Source organism: Poecilia formosa, unplaced genomic scaffold, assembly GCF_000485575.1.
Source record: "Poecilia formosa unplaced genomic scaffold, Poecilia_formosa-5.1.2 Scaffold607, whole genome shotgun sequence".
Taxonomy (NCBI): Eukaryota; Metazoa; Chordata; class Actinopteri; order Cyprinodontiformes; family Poeciliidae; genus Poecilia; species Poecilia formosa.
Window position 1 is genome coordinate 47629 of NW_006800546.1, and position 15501 is coordinate 63129.

The following is a 15501-nucleotide window of genomic DNA, read 5'->3' on the forward strand; positions in this document are numbered from 1 at the left end:
ACACACACACACACACACACACACACACACACACACACACACACACACACACACACACACACACACAGGCATGAACGTACCTTAATTAGTCAGTGACATTTAGGTTTTCATCAACATTCTCCACATTTGCTGCAGCCTCAGGATTACAGTTTATATGGAAAAGTAAAACAAAAATCACAAAATGAATAAACATGTGCAGGCACTGCTCTTCAAAACAAGTTACACAGCTGTAAGCCTTCACATGTGGGACTGCTGTTCATAACCGACATGTTTATGATGACCCAGGGCCGGGGAACTTGATTAGAAATGAATCTTCAGGAAAAATTTCCATTGTATAAAAAAATATAATAATATTGCAAGTAACACTCCAATTGGACACAATGAAAATACAATCACAAATTTAATGTGTTGCTTTGCTTCAGCTTGCCCACCAAGTTTACAGTCAAATATGTTTCTGCATGTGTGTTTGTATGTATGCGTGTTCTCAGGTGTGTGTGCACAGTACAAAGTTTCCAAACTCCTTTGAGCCTAAAAACAGCCTAAAAACAGCATAAACGGAATAAACTGACCTAAAACTGATACAACTGCACTGAGGTAGTTCTTCACTATCTGTGTGTTCAGTACATTTCTTTTTCTAGCATCTTTATCTGAGGTATAAGGGTCCGTATAGTCTTAGTTAACACAACTTTGGATTTTTTATTAGGTTTGCAAAATTTTCTGCAACATTAAGAAACAAAAATCCCCAGGCATTACAGTGCATCCTCGGTATTTGCTGGGGTTTGGGACCATACCTGCCTGGCAAAAGCCAAAATTTGCATGTACTTGAGATCCCAACTAAATGCTTATAAATGTGTAATTTAATAGTTTAAACAACAAATACCTTACTACTGTCATGATACTGGACAACCTAACATCCATGGTCTTCCTTATCTTCACTCTTGGGGGGAACAGCAGCAAAGAAAATCAACTCCAAAGGAAGATAACTCGATTGTTGCTTTGCAAACACCAGCCAATGGCATGTCAAGTATCGTTTCTTCTTCCCAAGCTGCCATTTTCCTTGAATATCTTAGATATGCTCTAAAAAAACTAAAAGAAAATTCTGTAAATACTGAATCCACATATCCTGCACCGTGAATAGACAGAGTTCTAAGTACTGAAAGCACACAACAATGCAGTGATTTTTTTTATAATTGAACATCATTTTAAAGATCACAGTTTTCAGTGTTTTAATTTTCTTCATCCATAAAACAAAGAAACAAACAAACAAAAAATGGCATTAGAAATTTAAATCTTAACAAAGATGCATTAGCTTGGTCACATCTAGACCTTAAAACATTTACTAAGCTGACCAGTACGAACAGGTAAGTTTAGTAACATGAACACTTTATGTGCAGTCAAACAAAAAACACTGGATAAGACCGGAGGATCAAATTGTGGTCCTCCAGGGCATCCAAGTCAAGGCATTTCACTACTGCAAGTTTTGTGGTTTTATGTTGATTGATATTTCCAAGAACACACGACAAACCTGTACAGGCATGCACTGCAAAACTGCATTGCAGGCCAAGTACATAATAACTGAACTGTTTGTTTCCCCCCTTAACAGTGACACTCAGAGTGAAAGATAAACTACAAGCATTTCTGTCATGTGACCCGCTCTGCACTCTGTGTTCAGACACATCTCCGTTTAGCTATCAGGTCTGACAACGTTCGAAGAACAAGTCCGACTTTAAGAAGGAGAACTTTTTCTTGTCTGCACAAGAATTACTGAAATGACACAAAAATGTTTTATGAGTCGAGTTACCAAGTTGTGACCAGAGAGAGCAAACATGCAAAAGTGTTATATAGTAAAAAGAAAGACAAATAGGAAACATTATAGCATCTAAAGTCTCACTGGTCAGACACAGTTACACCATGAATCTAATGCATTTCATTGGACTTTTAAGCTGTAGGGTGATATGCAGATACATATCGGTTTTTGCCGATGTACTGATATGCTGATCTTAAATTACTTGGGTCAGTATTAGGGGATGAAAATCTCAATTGGTACAGCTCTCATCATTGTATCTTCTGATTATTATCTGAAATAATATTTTCCAGTTTTAATGCACCTGAATAATATATTTTGTATTCTAACTGTGGCCACTTAATCATCCTTATTAAAAAAGAAGACAAGTCTGGTAGAAGGTTTTGTATTTAGAGAACGGCCTAGTTAGCTTTAAGCTATGGCTAACGTTGTGGAAATAACCCTGCTGCAAAGCAGCTTAGTTTCACATAAAATTATATAAAACTGATATTTTCAGCCTCTGGATGAAAGGTAATTTTCTAAAATAAGATCTGGAGATGTTTCCCCATTTGACTGCTTGCCGGAACATCTTGAAATTGGTTTTCCAGTCCTGTTAGCCTCACTTAGCCTAGCATGCTAAGAAAGAGTTTCAAACTGCTAACTTGACTCAGTATAAATTTTATACGTCTGAATTTTACATTAACCTAATGCGTACAAAAATATATGTTAAAGTGACATCTTGAGGTGTATTTTAAATTCACCTGCTCACCCATTTTGTGACATCAGTGTCATTAGATAATAGAAATAGCCTCAGATGCTAAATTAAAAACTACAAACCAAAAGGCCTTTGCACAAGTCCACACATATTACATTATCTTAAACGGTCATCTAACAAATTGGAGAGCCAAAAGCTAGCAAATGTTGTCCCAAGGGTTTAATTAATCAAACCTTTGTGGAAATTTTACAATACAAGGCAGAATAGAAATGCTATATTGTCAAGGCGGTTTTTGTTGTCATTTACAGTAGAAAAATAAAAAGCTGGTCCATCCAACCAAGCATGAAGAAAGACTTTCGTCAGCTGAAAAAACATAGGTGACCATTTCAAGATCGATTTATGCATGCGGCTGACAATCTAAAAGAAGACCAACACTTCTATAAACAGTTACAGGTTCTTTATATCTGAATGGTTGATGCACATCAGACGGTTTTTCTGATTTAATTTTAGACAATAACATTCATGTTCATGATAGCTCCGCTGACATAAACTGAAGAACTGAGACATGGTGTGCAAAGGCCTTAAGTGATGTTCTTCTCCCCAAACAATGATAAAAATAATACTTTTTTTTTACCTAAAAACATTGCTATGCAACTGGTTGTCACATCTTGAAGTGGTGTAACATGACATCTCAAAGATTTCAAACTTTTTTTTGTTGTTTTTTGTTTTCTTTATAAAAATAATGAACTCTTGTTGCTTCTCAGCCCTTTACCTTCAGATGCCTCACAGTGCGTTTTTCTGACTTGATACATTTTCTATGAAACAGAAGAACTACCTCAGCACAGTTTTGAACACTTTAGGCAAGTAATTACTTTTTTGTTTATCTGCTCTGTGGATCACAGCACCAGCCAGCAGGAATCTTTACAAACAGCAAAACAGTATGGGGGAAAAAAAAGCTACATCCTCCTTCCACAAACGTCCAAAAGAGTGACAGAAGACCATGATTACTGTACAACTGCTCTGCTACCACTTGTCTGCGGGACGGTCTCCTCTTACACAAACACCTACTTCAGTATTCAAATGGAAAAAAAAACCAAAACCAAAAACACCCGTGACCTCTACCTGTTTGTGTCTCAAAGTCGTCTATTCTTGCAGTGGGAGGATTTGCCGAGGTAAGAGATGGCGGACTGAATCTGAAGCTGATCGCTAATTCTCTGTTTGCCTATTCGTGCAACTGCTTCAAGTTGCAAATTCCAGAGTTCAATTTATTTAATCCTCTCCGCTACCAGGTTAGAGGGCTTAGAATCAATCATCACTCAGTAAAGGTTTGTAGTGTGAGCTGAGCCAAAGGGTCCACTTTGAGGGATCCACCCTACAAATGGGTCCAAATAGTTTCTTCTCCCTTCTTCCTCAGGAGTTTGGACAGGTACAGCTGTGTTGCTGGGGCCAAAGGAAAAGTTTTGAATGTTTTAAAATGTATCTTTTGAGTCTTTACTTAGTGTTTTTAAGCACAGTTGTGTCCCCCAAGTAAGTCTGTTGGTGGGTATGTTGGCGCTTTGGTAGGCGGCGGCCTGGGCGGAGGCGCGGGTCTGTTTGTCGCCCGTAGTGGGCTTGTCGTTCCCCCATCACTGTCGGCTCTGTCTGTTGAGATTGGGGGAGGAGGAGGAGGGAGGCGGGGCAACGACATGGACCCGTGGTGGTAGTGGAGGGGGTGGTGGGGATTATGGCGATGGTGATGTCCCGACATCGCCAGCGAAGGAGGGATACGGGAGCAGGACGAGGCAGAGGAGGAGGAAGAAGGTGGAGGAGGCGGCGGAGGGGTGAGCGTGGCCGGCCGCAGGCTTTGGATCCGCCGGCACTCCTGGCAGATGCGGACATGGCTGCAGCTCTGCAGGAAGCTGCGTGGCGGGGCGGGCGGAGCCTCAAAGGCTGGCATAGGGGGAGGCGCAGGAGGGTTACTAGAGGCAGAGTTGACGCCTAACGGATCGTCCAAGAGCCTCTGTGGCCCCGGGCCCAAATCAGGTCCTGTCGCCATACCTGCCCCCAGCCCCGCCAAACCCCCAGTCAGGGGCCCGGTGCCACTGTAGAGTTTCCCGTTGCTGAGTCGCATCTCTCGGACTAGCCGAATTGGCCTAGGGCCTGCTAGAGCTAGTCGGGAGGGGTGACGCAGAACTCCACCCCCAGCACTGCTCAGGGGCCGTCGCCGACGAGCCCGGGAACTTTTCTTACAAGAAACTGCATTTCGAAACTCTGTCAACATCTCCTGACAAACAGAGACCTGAGAGAGAAAAGGGAGATAAGAAAAGATGAAAAAAACGAGAAGGAACGCTAAGAATCTGCAGTACGGACATTTTTTTTTTCTGATTGCTACAGAACAATAAATAAATCTTAAACATTCCAGCTCCATCTGCACAGCATCTTCTCTTTTACTTGAACTGACTCTGGCCTAATACTTTACTTAAACATTTAACACATCATAGAGACAGAACTCATATTAGTGACCCTGAAACAACTTTAAAAAAATCATGTTTTTTATATTTCTAAAATGTTATTTCAAGAGCAAAACATAACAATTCAATTAGAAACTAATTTGTGACGATTCAACATCCACAGTCTGTGTTCTGAAAATATACAGTCAGAAGTTTTTTTTTTTTTTTTAAAAGAGCATATTTGAACATAGAAAAAGCAAGAAAGCAGCGTTAACAGAGGTTTTTTTTTTAATCAGTGCATGTCTTTGTGCAGCTTCCTCTGAATCCACATCCAACCAGTGCTATCTCTGCACAGAGTCAAATCAATAACCGATAAATACAAGAGGATAGAAGCCAGAACAACAAACCCTGACTGCAGAGGACAAACAAGCGAATGACAGCAGAATATAAATGCGACTTTGTCTCAATTCATGTTTTGGATTTTTCTCGTCTTATTTTTGGGTCACTTTATTTTTCTTCAAAACCTTAAAATATAACTGTACTCTGTTTCTATGACTACTAAAGTACGCCAATATTATCCTCCAATTTGTGCAACTGTGAGTTGCATGGAGACATAAAAAAACTCAATATCTTCAAGTGGTCAGCTTTCGAAAATGAACTTCAGGCATAGTTTGTAATGAAATGGCTTTAATTAAAATGATGGCTAGAAAACTGAAGAGTTAAACATGTTAACTAATCATCCCTCTCTTCTGGTCAGGCAGAGAGCCGACTGTGGAAGCGAACAAAAACACGGTTGTCCTTCGTGTCACAGCTCAGGTAGGCACAGCTTGGCTCTGCCTTCCCAGTTCATTTTATTCTAAGGATTTGTTTGAGCATATGCAAATGGTAAAGGCACAACCTGAATTAAAAGGCAGCCTGTTGCGCTGCCATTTACATAGATTCTTACATCTTACATCATACCTACATCATAAAATTCAGGTAATATGCAGCCCTCCTAGCAATAATACATTCATGAAATTATTTTAAATTTTATTTGGAGAAAAGCAGAAGACAAATCTACGGAACATATTTAATTCGGTTGGAGCTGCAAAATATCAGAAAACCTGTGACTGTGATAATATTAATAAAGATTGCACTGACATCATCAGCTGTGATAGATAATTTTTCCTTCTTATTTTTGCCTCCATCACTTTTGTGTTACATGTGAAATTCATATCAGTTACACTTGGAATATATTAGCCAACAATTATTATCCAAACAGTCCGTTGTAATATTTTTTACTCCAGATATTGCGATGAGGATATATTATTAATGTTTTGTGTCTTTTTAGACAGCATGGTGAGATGCGTGGTTGATTTGTGTTATGGAACGCCTCATGGTTTGATCCCAATAGTTTTGACCGTGCATTTAAGCCACATTTGTCTTGTCTGCCATTGCTCACCTGAGCCCAGGTCTAAACGCTCTAACAGACTCTGTGTCGGCAGAAGCTTGTTCTCAGCAGACTAGGATAAGAATTGGTGACAAAAGGTCCATATCCTGACAGTTACTCTTCATTCTTTAACGGAAACAACTACTTTATTTTCTCAAATCTTCCCTGCTGCGAGAGTGTAGCCTGCATCTGTTTTCACCCGTGTGCCTCTGTGTTTGTGACTGTGTAAATGGTCATAGACTATATTTTTAGAAGTAGAGATTGTGTCTGCAGTGAAAGGATGGCGGTTTGTGAACAAAGACCGCCATTTCCAGTTCGATGTTTTGTTTTTAATAGAATGCAGCCTGACTGAGAATGAGGGCAGACATGTTTATGCTTTCCTTTCAGTGCAAGAGAACAGAAGTTTATCAGAGCTCCCCAGCTTTGCTCCATGTTTACCAGACTAGAATCTTCCTGTTCACTTCCAAAACTGCAAACTTATGACTTGTTTACTGTTTTCATTTGACTTAACATCCTTCTTTGCACAAAACAGCCCTAAACATTTACTAAAGCTTAGATTAACTGAAAAGACAACAAATGAAATAAAGACTTCAGACTGCTTTGATGTTTTTTTATAACCCTTTTATTACAAGCCAGCCAGATGACAAATTCACATCACAAATTTATATTTAGTTTTTCTTTGCAAAGTCATGAAGTGTTTATGTGGCTGTGCTGCAGAAACTGTGCTCAAAGCTCAGGAACGGTGCAGTAGGAGGAAAATGCAAGAGGAAGATGAGGATGCAGTTTTACCTCGCCCGTCTCAGCGGTGCGGCGGGTTGACCACACAAACTCCATGATGGCCACAAACACAGCTACGATGAGGCCACAGATCAGAACTACAAAGATCCCGCCGATATTCTCCATGCCGAGACCTGAAAAACACAAAAACAGAGGGATCAATGAAGATGACCCAAACTAAACCAAATCAAATCAGTAAGTTTGGAAAAATCTGTTTCATTAGCCACAATTATTACCTGATTTGTACAATCGAGAAATCATATGAAATATAAGTACAAGAAAAAGAAAAATCTCAAAACACAACTTTTGATCCTAAGGAATCCCAGAACAGCTGAGAAACAAGGTGGTTGATTATTTAGTGTTTTGTGATTTCATCAAATCACGGCAAGAGCTGTTATGCAAAATATAAGAAAAGGTGAAAATAGTCCACAATAAGCCCAATGCTGCATTGAAAACTCATTCATTAGGTCACAAAAGAATCAAAAATAACAATTACAGAACTTCAGGAGACTCAAAAATTTCTGATGGAAAAAGTTATGTCATTTTTTTTACCTTAAGCTCAAGCACACTCGGGTGATGGAGAAGCATAATGACGGAAAGCACACCAGTACCCACAGCTGAATGTCAAAAAAATTACAATGCAAGCTTTGGAGAGGCCTAGTTAAAGCCTAGACTTCTGTTTGATTGAGAAGCTGTGTCATAACATGAAAACCCCTGCAGTGCTGCTGAATATGAACAAATCTGTTGTTCCGCTCTAACCAAGTCAGTCGCTCATTGGTGGTAGTTGTTCGCGCCAGGAATTAAACAGTCGTAAGTTTAGAGGTCAGTCGCTGTTCACATAGGGCCCAGTGGTTCTAGGCAGCTTTTCTCTTCAGAATATGAACATCCTATGGGACGTGTGACTCTCTTGTATGGATTACAAGCCGGTGTTTAAATGCTGTGAGGTCCTGTTTCTGAATGTAGTTCATGTCAAGAACTGAGTGGAAAACTCAGGAGAGAAGCTGCCAGAGGAGATTTTACAGTATGAAGGCTGCTTTATGTTCCTTTTTTTCCTCTGCTTTCTCCTCAGTGATTCAAGTTTGGTGTCTTTAATCCCTCTACAGAAAGAAGGGATTGTACTGCTCCTCTTTGCTGGAAGCAGTCTTTTTGGGAGTCTGGTTAGTCCTGCTAGAAATGTATTGTGGTATTTTTCCCTTTATGCCTTTGTTGTCCGTATTTCTCCCTTTGCACTAGTTTGCCAAAAGCGTGTTAAAAAAAGAAAATAACTGAATATTTCTCATTAGACTTTATCTTCACTACCACTAACATCCCTAAATATTCAGTGAATAACTAATCAGATTTTGAAGTCCTGCAGTATTTTATCTTGTGTGCTCAGATTTGATTACAGTTTTCTTTTTTATGTGCAGTAAGACTTGCTTTTGTGGAACTGACAGCAGCATATCTGGCTGCTCAACCTGACTATGGGGATGGATTCTGTCCTTAGATGGCCTCCTTTGCCTACTGCAGCTGATGGATGTTAGAATCAGTACCTCTCAACCTATGAATGACTCTGTGACAGCAGTAGAAAGCTTTTCAAAGACGGACGGTGGCATCCAAAATGGGTCAAGAAGTGAAATTGCAGTCCTCTCTTCCCAGCGACTAGAAGACTCTATAAACTAGCATTGCTACCAAGAAAACAAAGTCCTGCAATTGCCCAGTATGATAACAGCAACTGCGGGCAATTCTTGACTGAAATTGTTCGTCTGACTTCAAAACCACAAACGAAAAGTACAAAAAAAACAAAAAAACAAACTACTTCAAAGAAAGCACTTCTTAGAAACTCATTCTACTATTTTCCCAAGTTCACATCCTTGAGCCTCTCGCTGAAGCTCTCCACAGATTGTCAGAAAATGTGTTCTGTTTTTGTTGCAGGATTTACCTGCCAGCTGTTTTCTTTCTTTGTGAGCACAGAGGAGGGGAAACACACACACACACACACACAGACACACACACACGCACACACTCAGCTCCCTCCGTGATCATCAACAGAGCGACATCTGATCATTCATAATGGATCTTCAATGGATTCATTTTGTCAGACTTCGCACACAAACACAAAAACAAGCTTCCATCTCTTCCAAAGTCAATGCTTGATTTAAGCAGACCTCAGTTTAACCCATTGACACTATAACATCAATTTCCTAATTAATTCTGAATGCATTGACTGATTAATGCCATCGTGACGTGCCCTTTTTCCATAAAAGGCAACAATTTGTGAGTCTACTTACAGTACAAGCCAAAACTAAAACTGTTGTCCAAACTGCACAGCAGATCTAGGTGAAAACACACACTTGGATTATTATCAAGATCTCATTGTTTTCCTGTTTTGGAAATAAAGAAAGCTACTGAAACAGATGACAGAGAGCTGCGGATCGATTCAGCGGCCGGATTCATGATTCCATTAAGATTGGCTGCTGAAGCTTTAATCAGAGGGAAAAAGTCAATGAAGACGAACAATGCTGTCTTGTTGCAGCGAGATGTGCCAGAAGTAAATATTAGTTTATTGAGATGCTGGGGGAAAATTTGAGTCTGTACAATCAATAAACGAGAAACAGCAAGCAAGATGTAAATGAATAAAATAACAGGCGGTAATCCTTTTTAATACCTCAGGAAAAATATGGCAAAGACAGGGTGAAGAATGAAAGGAACAGATCATATCACACTTTTTGTTCCTATGGAAAAGACCTTAAAAAATCCTACAGATAAATACAGTTTTCGTTTTAGCTGCCAAAAAAATCCCTCTTTTAATTTGAGTTCATTTATGTAACAGGGGAAATAAACTTTTTCTTTTTTAACAAATTTTTCACTGAAAAAAATGTTGACACACCTAATAATTACTATAAAAGAAATATATGAATTTCCAATGAATTGTCATCCAGATATAGGAAAAAAATGTTTTCAGATAATAAAAAAATAGAAGTCCATGTCAGCTGAGGAGCAAACAAGCCACAAACTAAAGGAAAGGCACTACTTGGGCAAATTAAAGGCTTTTAACCCAGCCTGCATGACTGTTTATACTTTTAAACAACATCTAAACCAAACAGACTTGCTCTTAAACCTTCCTATAAATGCCGTTTAATTCCCTTATTTCATCTCCACATCGTCTCCATCTGTGTGTGATGCATTTAACCGTCAAATATACCTGAAACTCCAAGAGTTCCCCCAGAAAACCTCTGCACGAACACACAGTCACATTTCTCTGCAGAACATCTGGCGACATCCATCTTCCTGCAAAGTGTTGACTCCGGTGTAACCGGGATACATTCTGACCACTTAAAACGCTAATTGTTCCACATTTTTAATGACTGCACCATCTGTCACGGCAGAGTGTCTCTCGGAGTTTGGGACTGCACCTTGAATCACGCTGCCTGGCTGGTTTCATCTTGTGTATAAAAGACTAATCCATTGATCTGTCAATCAATGACAGCTTTGATAACACGGCAAAGCACAAGTGTGACTGCAGTGGAATTAATCAATCAGTCAACAGACGACAAATGAACAGGACTTTTTGATGATCAGTGTCATTTAAGAAAAACTGGAGTGGCATTTCAAGTAATTTAGAATGGCATCTTTGAAATGATGTCTTATTTGGATGCAAAATGTATTGGCTCTTTATTAAAGTTAAGGTCCACATGAGGCAGTGACTGAACTGCATTTCTGTTCATATATAGTCAAATAAAGCTGACACTGAACTATTTATCCGCCTAAACTACAGCTGCTGTAATTTAGCACAGAGTTCAAATGGACAGTGGGTGGTAACACTAGCATTGTGCTGACCCAACCTTTGGCTCGGTGGTCCTCCTCTTTAGGACACTGGCCTCCCTCCCACCAGCGTCGCTTCAGAATCTCCAGCCTGTTGCTCTCCTGCAGCTGCAGGATCCCCAGCGTGATCTCGTCTCGGTATGGAGAGCCTGCAGGCGAAGGAAAGCAGAGGAATACATGATTACGCTGAAATTACTCCAAAACAAATTCTGGGATATTTTCACATAATTCAAAAATTGTCCAGTGGCTGCTATAGTGGAACAAACCATTTCTAAAAACTAAAACCACCACCGAGTATTTATCGCCTTTTCGTCACAGAATGCAGCCTTTTTCAGAATTTTTTGTTCTTTTTGATCTGATTAAGAGATTTTGCTAAATGCAAGCTCAAAAACTGGTGAAAACACAAATGAAACATTTCCGCTGCTGTTTTAAAGTTTGTGTTTACATACTTCATGGTCCAGATGACTGAACTAAACATTGATGTCTAAATAAAAAACATTTGTTTTGAGCACAAGTTATTATGGAGGCACATTTCACATGAGCAGCAGCAGCAGTCTTCACTCTGGCACAGCAAAGGGAAATGTTCCCTCTGCATTAAAATTGAAACCCAGTTGGGCTACAAACAGCAAAATTTATATCGTTCCGATGTACCATTCCTGCACTCTGGGTTCCTTATAATGAGATGTCAGTGAGATTTCACCGTTTTCTTCAGCTGTATGGGGCACAGCGTAGCACAGCATGACCCCACTCTTGAGTATTGCTGTGGACTGCTGGTCAGCTAGCTGAAAGTGGACTACAACACTTTTCCTTCATTCACAAGAAAGTCAAATTGATAATACTTATGCTGCTCGATAGACAGAATGGCAAAGAAATGCAATGAAAAAGAAATGAAAACTGCTATATTCAGATGATTGTGATGTATTTTGGCTAAAGTCTATGTACCAAAAATGCCACTGATGAAAATATTTTTAAATGTAAAACCCAGGTTTTATTTTAATAGCTGTCAGGCTCAATGAAGTTCTTCTTTTGTAAACAAAATCAATAAGAACATTCATGTCAGCATATGAAGTTATTGTGATTTTAGCCAAAGTTCATCCTGGAAAATGAACAGGAAAAAAATACAAGGAAAAAAAAAACAAATTTTAAATAAAATGTTTAATTAGTAATGTCTCAATTCGTCATCAGAACTCTTCCAGTTTTAAAAACATTAATCTGCATCTCAATTTTTTTTTCCACATGGCCAAGAGAAATATTGTTAATGAGGACCAAATGGCACCTATTCACTAAACGGAAAAATAAATCTAAAATTCATAATCAGTCACAGAGATAGGTCCTGAATGGTGAAGAAAAAACAAACAAAATGGTACTAAACTGACAGGAGGAAGTGTAAATTAGCTCTTTTTATGTAAATCATACGTTTTTATTCTAGAGTCACCTGTTAATATTTTTTCGCATCACCTCGTCAACACAGACCGTCACAAACTAACAAACACAATGTGTGATTTGAAAGAAGATATTAATTAATCCACCTTTTTACATTTTTTAGTAAACTTGTGTATTTACTGTCTCTAAAATATAGTTTTCCTTTAGGATCCAATATCGAGTTAGGCAACTTTTTAGAAGGATGACTGACTTCAGAAAACTTCAACATTCACAAAATGATTAAAATCTTTTCATCACAGAAACTGTCAACTATTCAAATCATCTACATGAGATACAAATGAGATCCAGATGTATCTTCTTAAGGTGTCAAGATTATTTTTCCTCTCATTAAAGATGGAGAACAAGAAATAAAGGGATTACTCTGCAGAAGGACAAAATAATCCTATCTGGAGAAAACCTTTCCAGGTTTTTATAAAACCAGTGTAACATTTTTAAATAATATATTTTTGAAGAATTTCTTTGCAAAAATAATTCCCCCGTGAAAGGCCTTGGTTTTCCACCCTGTCGGAACATTACAAATTAACCAATTTATCCAGGTGGAATAAATAAAGAATCTACTGGAATCCAGACTCGAAGGCAGTTTTTCAGGATGTTGTGCAAAGTTGGGATTGAACAGAAGTTGAAATGCATCGCTTGCCTTTCAGACCTGAACAAAGCAGTCGTCTTGAGATTTTTGACTCTGAAATCCTCTGGATACATTTCGCTGCACTGTGCACTCATGTGCACGTAAATATCTAGTCACTTTATTCTACTTCTCCGGCTGCCTCTTATTACCGACTTCATGATAAAGTGTCTAGAAAATCTTCATCACCATAGTTACACTGATGCTGATAACAATGAGAAACATTTAAAGATGAAATATGGGAACCCAAATGACTTCTCCTTTTAATTCTTAAGCCTGTGGTAATTGCTTGCTGTCAGTTGGAGCGGTGAGCACGAGAGACGACATCCGTTGGGGGCACACCAGAGATCGTGCTGCTTATATTTTCATTGCTTAACACATAGGTTGACTGACAGACCAGCCTCCTGAAAATATGTTTTTTTTTCCCTTCCTTTGTTGTTTTTCCTGCTACTCTGGCTGCATCTGTTCCTACAGCAGGTACTCCATAACTTATGCATGTCTATAGAGCAACACTTATCATCAGGAACAGGCGTGAGACAGATGATGAGGTCAGGCCAGACTCTGGCAGGACTGACCAAAGTCTAATTGGAATCAGTATGGATTTAATTTGCCAAGAAGAACAGATGCACAAATAATCTGGCCTGATTAATGGCCAGAGCAGGCTTGGCACTCTATGCCTCTGTAACAAGGTCTCCTTGCAATAAAAACACAATGTCGTTATAGAAAGATAAACATACTGTAATGTTGCAGAAAAACCATAGTAATTATATTCAGCTGAACATAATTATACTCCACAAAGAAAGAGATCAATACTGACCTAGAGAGAGAGACAGCAGAAGCTCTGTATGAGTCATAAGCTTTCATTTGCTCATAAAAGTTGGTGTAACCTGCTTCTTCAGCATCAAATCAAGTTGTCAAACAGCCTGAGGAGCCATTTTTCTATCAACACGACAGGGAAGAAGCCCAGTCTGCATGTTCTCTGACTGCGTGAACAAACCCTGGTGTCTTACCAATCACGGTCTACTCACCCAGCGGCATGCCGATGCCGTATCCCTTTGTGTCCAGCAGCCCTCCGATCTGCGTCAGGTTGCAGTTTAGGCTGCGGTAGTACTCGTTCATGGTGCTCTCCATCAGGAAGGCGTACTTGGAATTGAGGACACGGGCGATACCCTCTTCCGTGCTCTTCACAAACACACTGGGCTGCTTGGACTTCATGTAGTTCCACATCCGCTGGTACGTCTGGTACCGCGAGTTCTGAAGGAGAAAGTGAAAAGTGTTTTGATGGATTATTGGATTAGTCGCACAAGTCTAAATGCTTTTTTTTCCCCCCTATGAAATCTCTCTCTTCTTGTCTCACCATGAAGAAGGTCATGGTGGACCCTCCATGTATGGTGCCGTATTGGATGTTGGTTTGGTCTGCCAGGTCGTCGGGAGACTCGATGGGCACCTCCATTCTCTGTACGGTGAGAAACGCCGCCAGGTTGGCCGTGTAGGAAGAGATTATGATGAGAGTGAAGGCCCACCTGAAGGATGGGAAAATAAAAGTTTTAACCTTTATTTACCCTGCTCTCACAGTAACATCTCCCTCGTTTTATTTCCTCTCCCTGGTTTTATTAAGCGCAGAAAGAGGGAGGCAGTATGGGGAGACAGATGGAAGGCACTGCAGGAAATGTCAGGAGTTTTAGGTAAAAATCATCAACCTAAACATGAACTCGCGCTGCAGCAGAGATGAGCAGGATGCCTCTGCTGCACAGAAAATGAAAGCAAAGTTATGAGGAAATATATTAAAGACGGAGCCAAATTTCTGAAAGAAAAATGGAGGGAGTCGGGGGAAGCAGAAGCAAGGCAAGTGCCACGTGGAAAATTATTCCCAGAAATAAATGTAGAAAAATGCTACACACCGACATAATTACAATAATTATACACATAGCAACTCTCAGAATAATGTTTGGAAGAGTTAATTTCTTTTTGTTCAACGTGCATTTATTATTAAATTAATTGAACATATTGCTGAGCTTTAAACTGGGCTAATTTGCAGCTATGGATCTGCCATTTGTGAGAATAAACATTTAAACAGAAGCTAAAGCAAAGTGGATTTCTGAATTATTGGTAGCTGCCGCTCAGATGAACAGCTGCATGACAATTCTCAGCACATATTTCCTTTATATATTATTGTTTGTGGCAACAATATAAATGGCAAGATATAAAATATTAATCAGTAACCTTTTGAGCTGTTTTTCTGTGTTTTCCAGCTGGGACTATTAGGCTGACAGGCAGACGTGAGCGCGATCTAAATGGTTTTATCTCTCTGTCAGAAAGGAAAAGCTAATAAGTCTTGAATTATTTGTGCCACCAATATACTGTGGAGGGATTTCTGAGAAAAGATTCCACTGATCTGTTGATGTGATGAATTAGAGCTGCTGTGCATTCAACTCATCATTATTCCTTAAGTTTGGGTTGTCATCACTGCTAAGCTTTAGTTTGGCCTTGAGGTTTTTTTTT

General features: G+C 39.5%; 1 protein-coding gene and 1 long non-coding RNA gene across 3 annotated transcripts in view; one reads left to right on the forward strand and one right to left on the reverse strand.

Moving 5' to 3' along the window:
* Window positions 1-1380: 1380 nt before the first annotated feature.
* The window catches only part of LOC103130107 (glutamate receptor ionotropic, kainate 5-like), a 79219-nt gene continuing 65098 nt past the window's right edge, over window positions 1381-15501 (reverse strand). The window contains exons 15-20 of one of the 2 annotated variants that reach the window (XR_001660187.1): window positions 14357-14522; window positions 14028-14253; window positions 10955-11083; window positions 7146-7267; window positions 3399-4776; window positions 1381-1750 (exon numbers count right to left, since the gene is read on the reverse strand). Coding sequence is in view for 1 of the 2 variants with exons in the window: in XM_016665667.1 (XP_016521153.1) it covers window positions 4003-4776; window positions 7146-7267; window positions 10955-11083; window positions 14028-14253; window positions 14357-14522 (1417 nt within the window). In the remaining variant the exon portion in view is untranslated. Of the gene's footprint in view, window positions 1751-3132; window positions 4777-7145; window positions 7268-10954; window positions 11084-14027; window positions 14254-14356; window positions 14523-15501 lie in introns of those variants that run through there. The other variant, XM_016665667.1, reaches the window with a different exon arrangement.
* On the forward strand, window positions 3566-14446 carry LOC107834397 (uncharacterized). The gene is made up of 3 exons (XR_001660188.1): window positions 3566-3670; window positions 5685-5743; window positions 14364-14446. It is a non-coding gene; the product is annotated as an uncharacterized LOC107834397 (long non-coding RNA).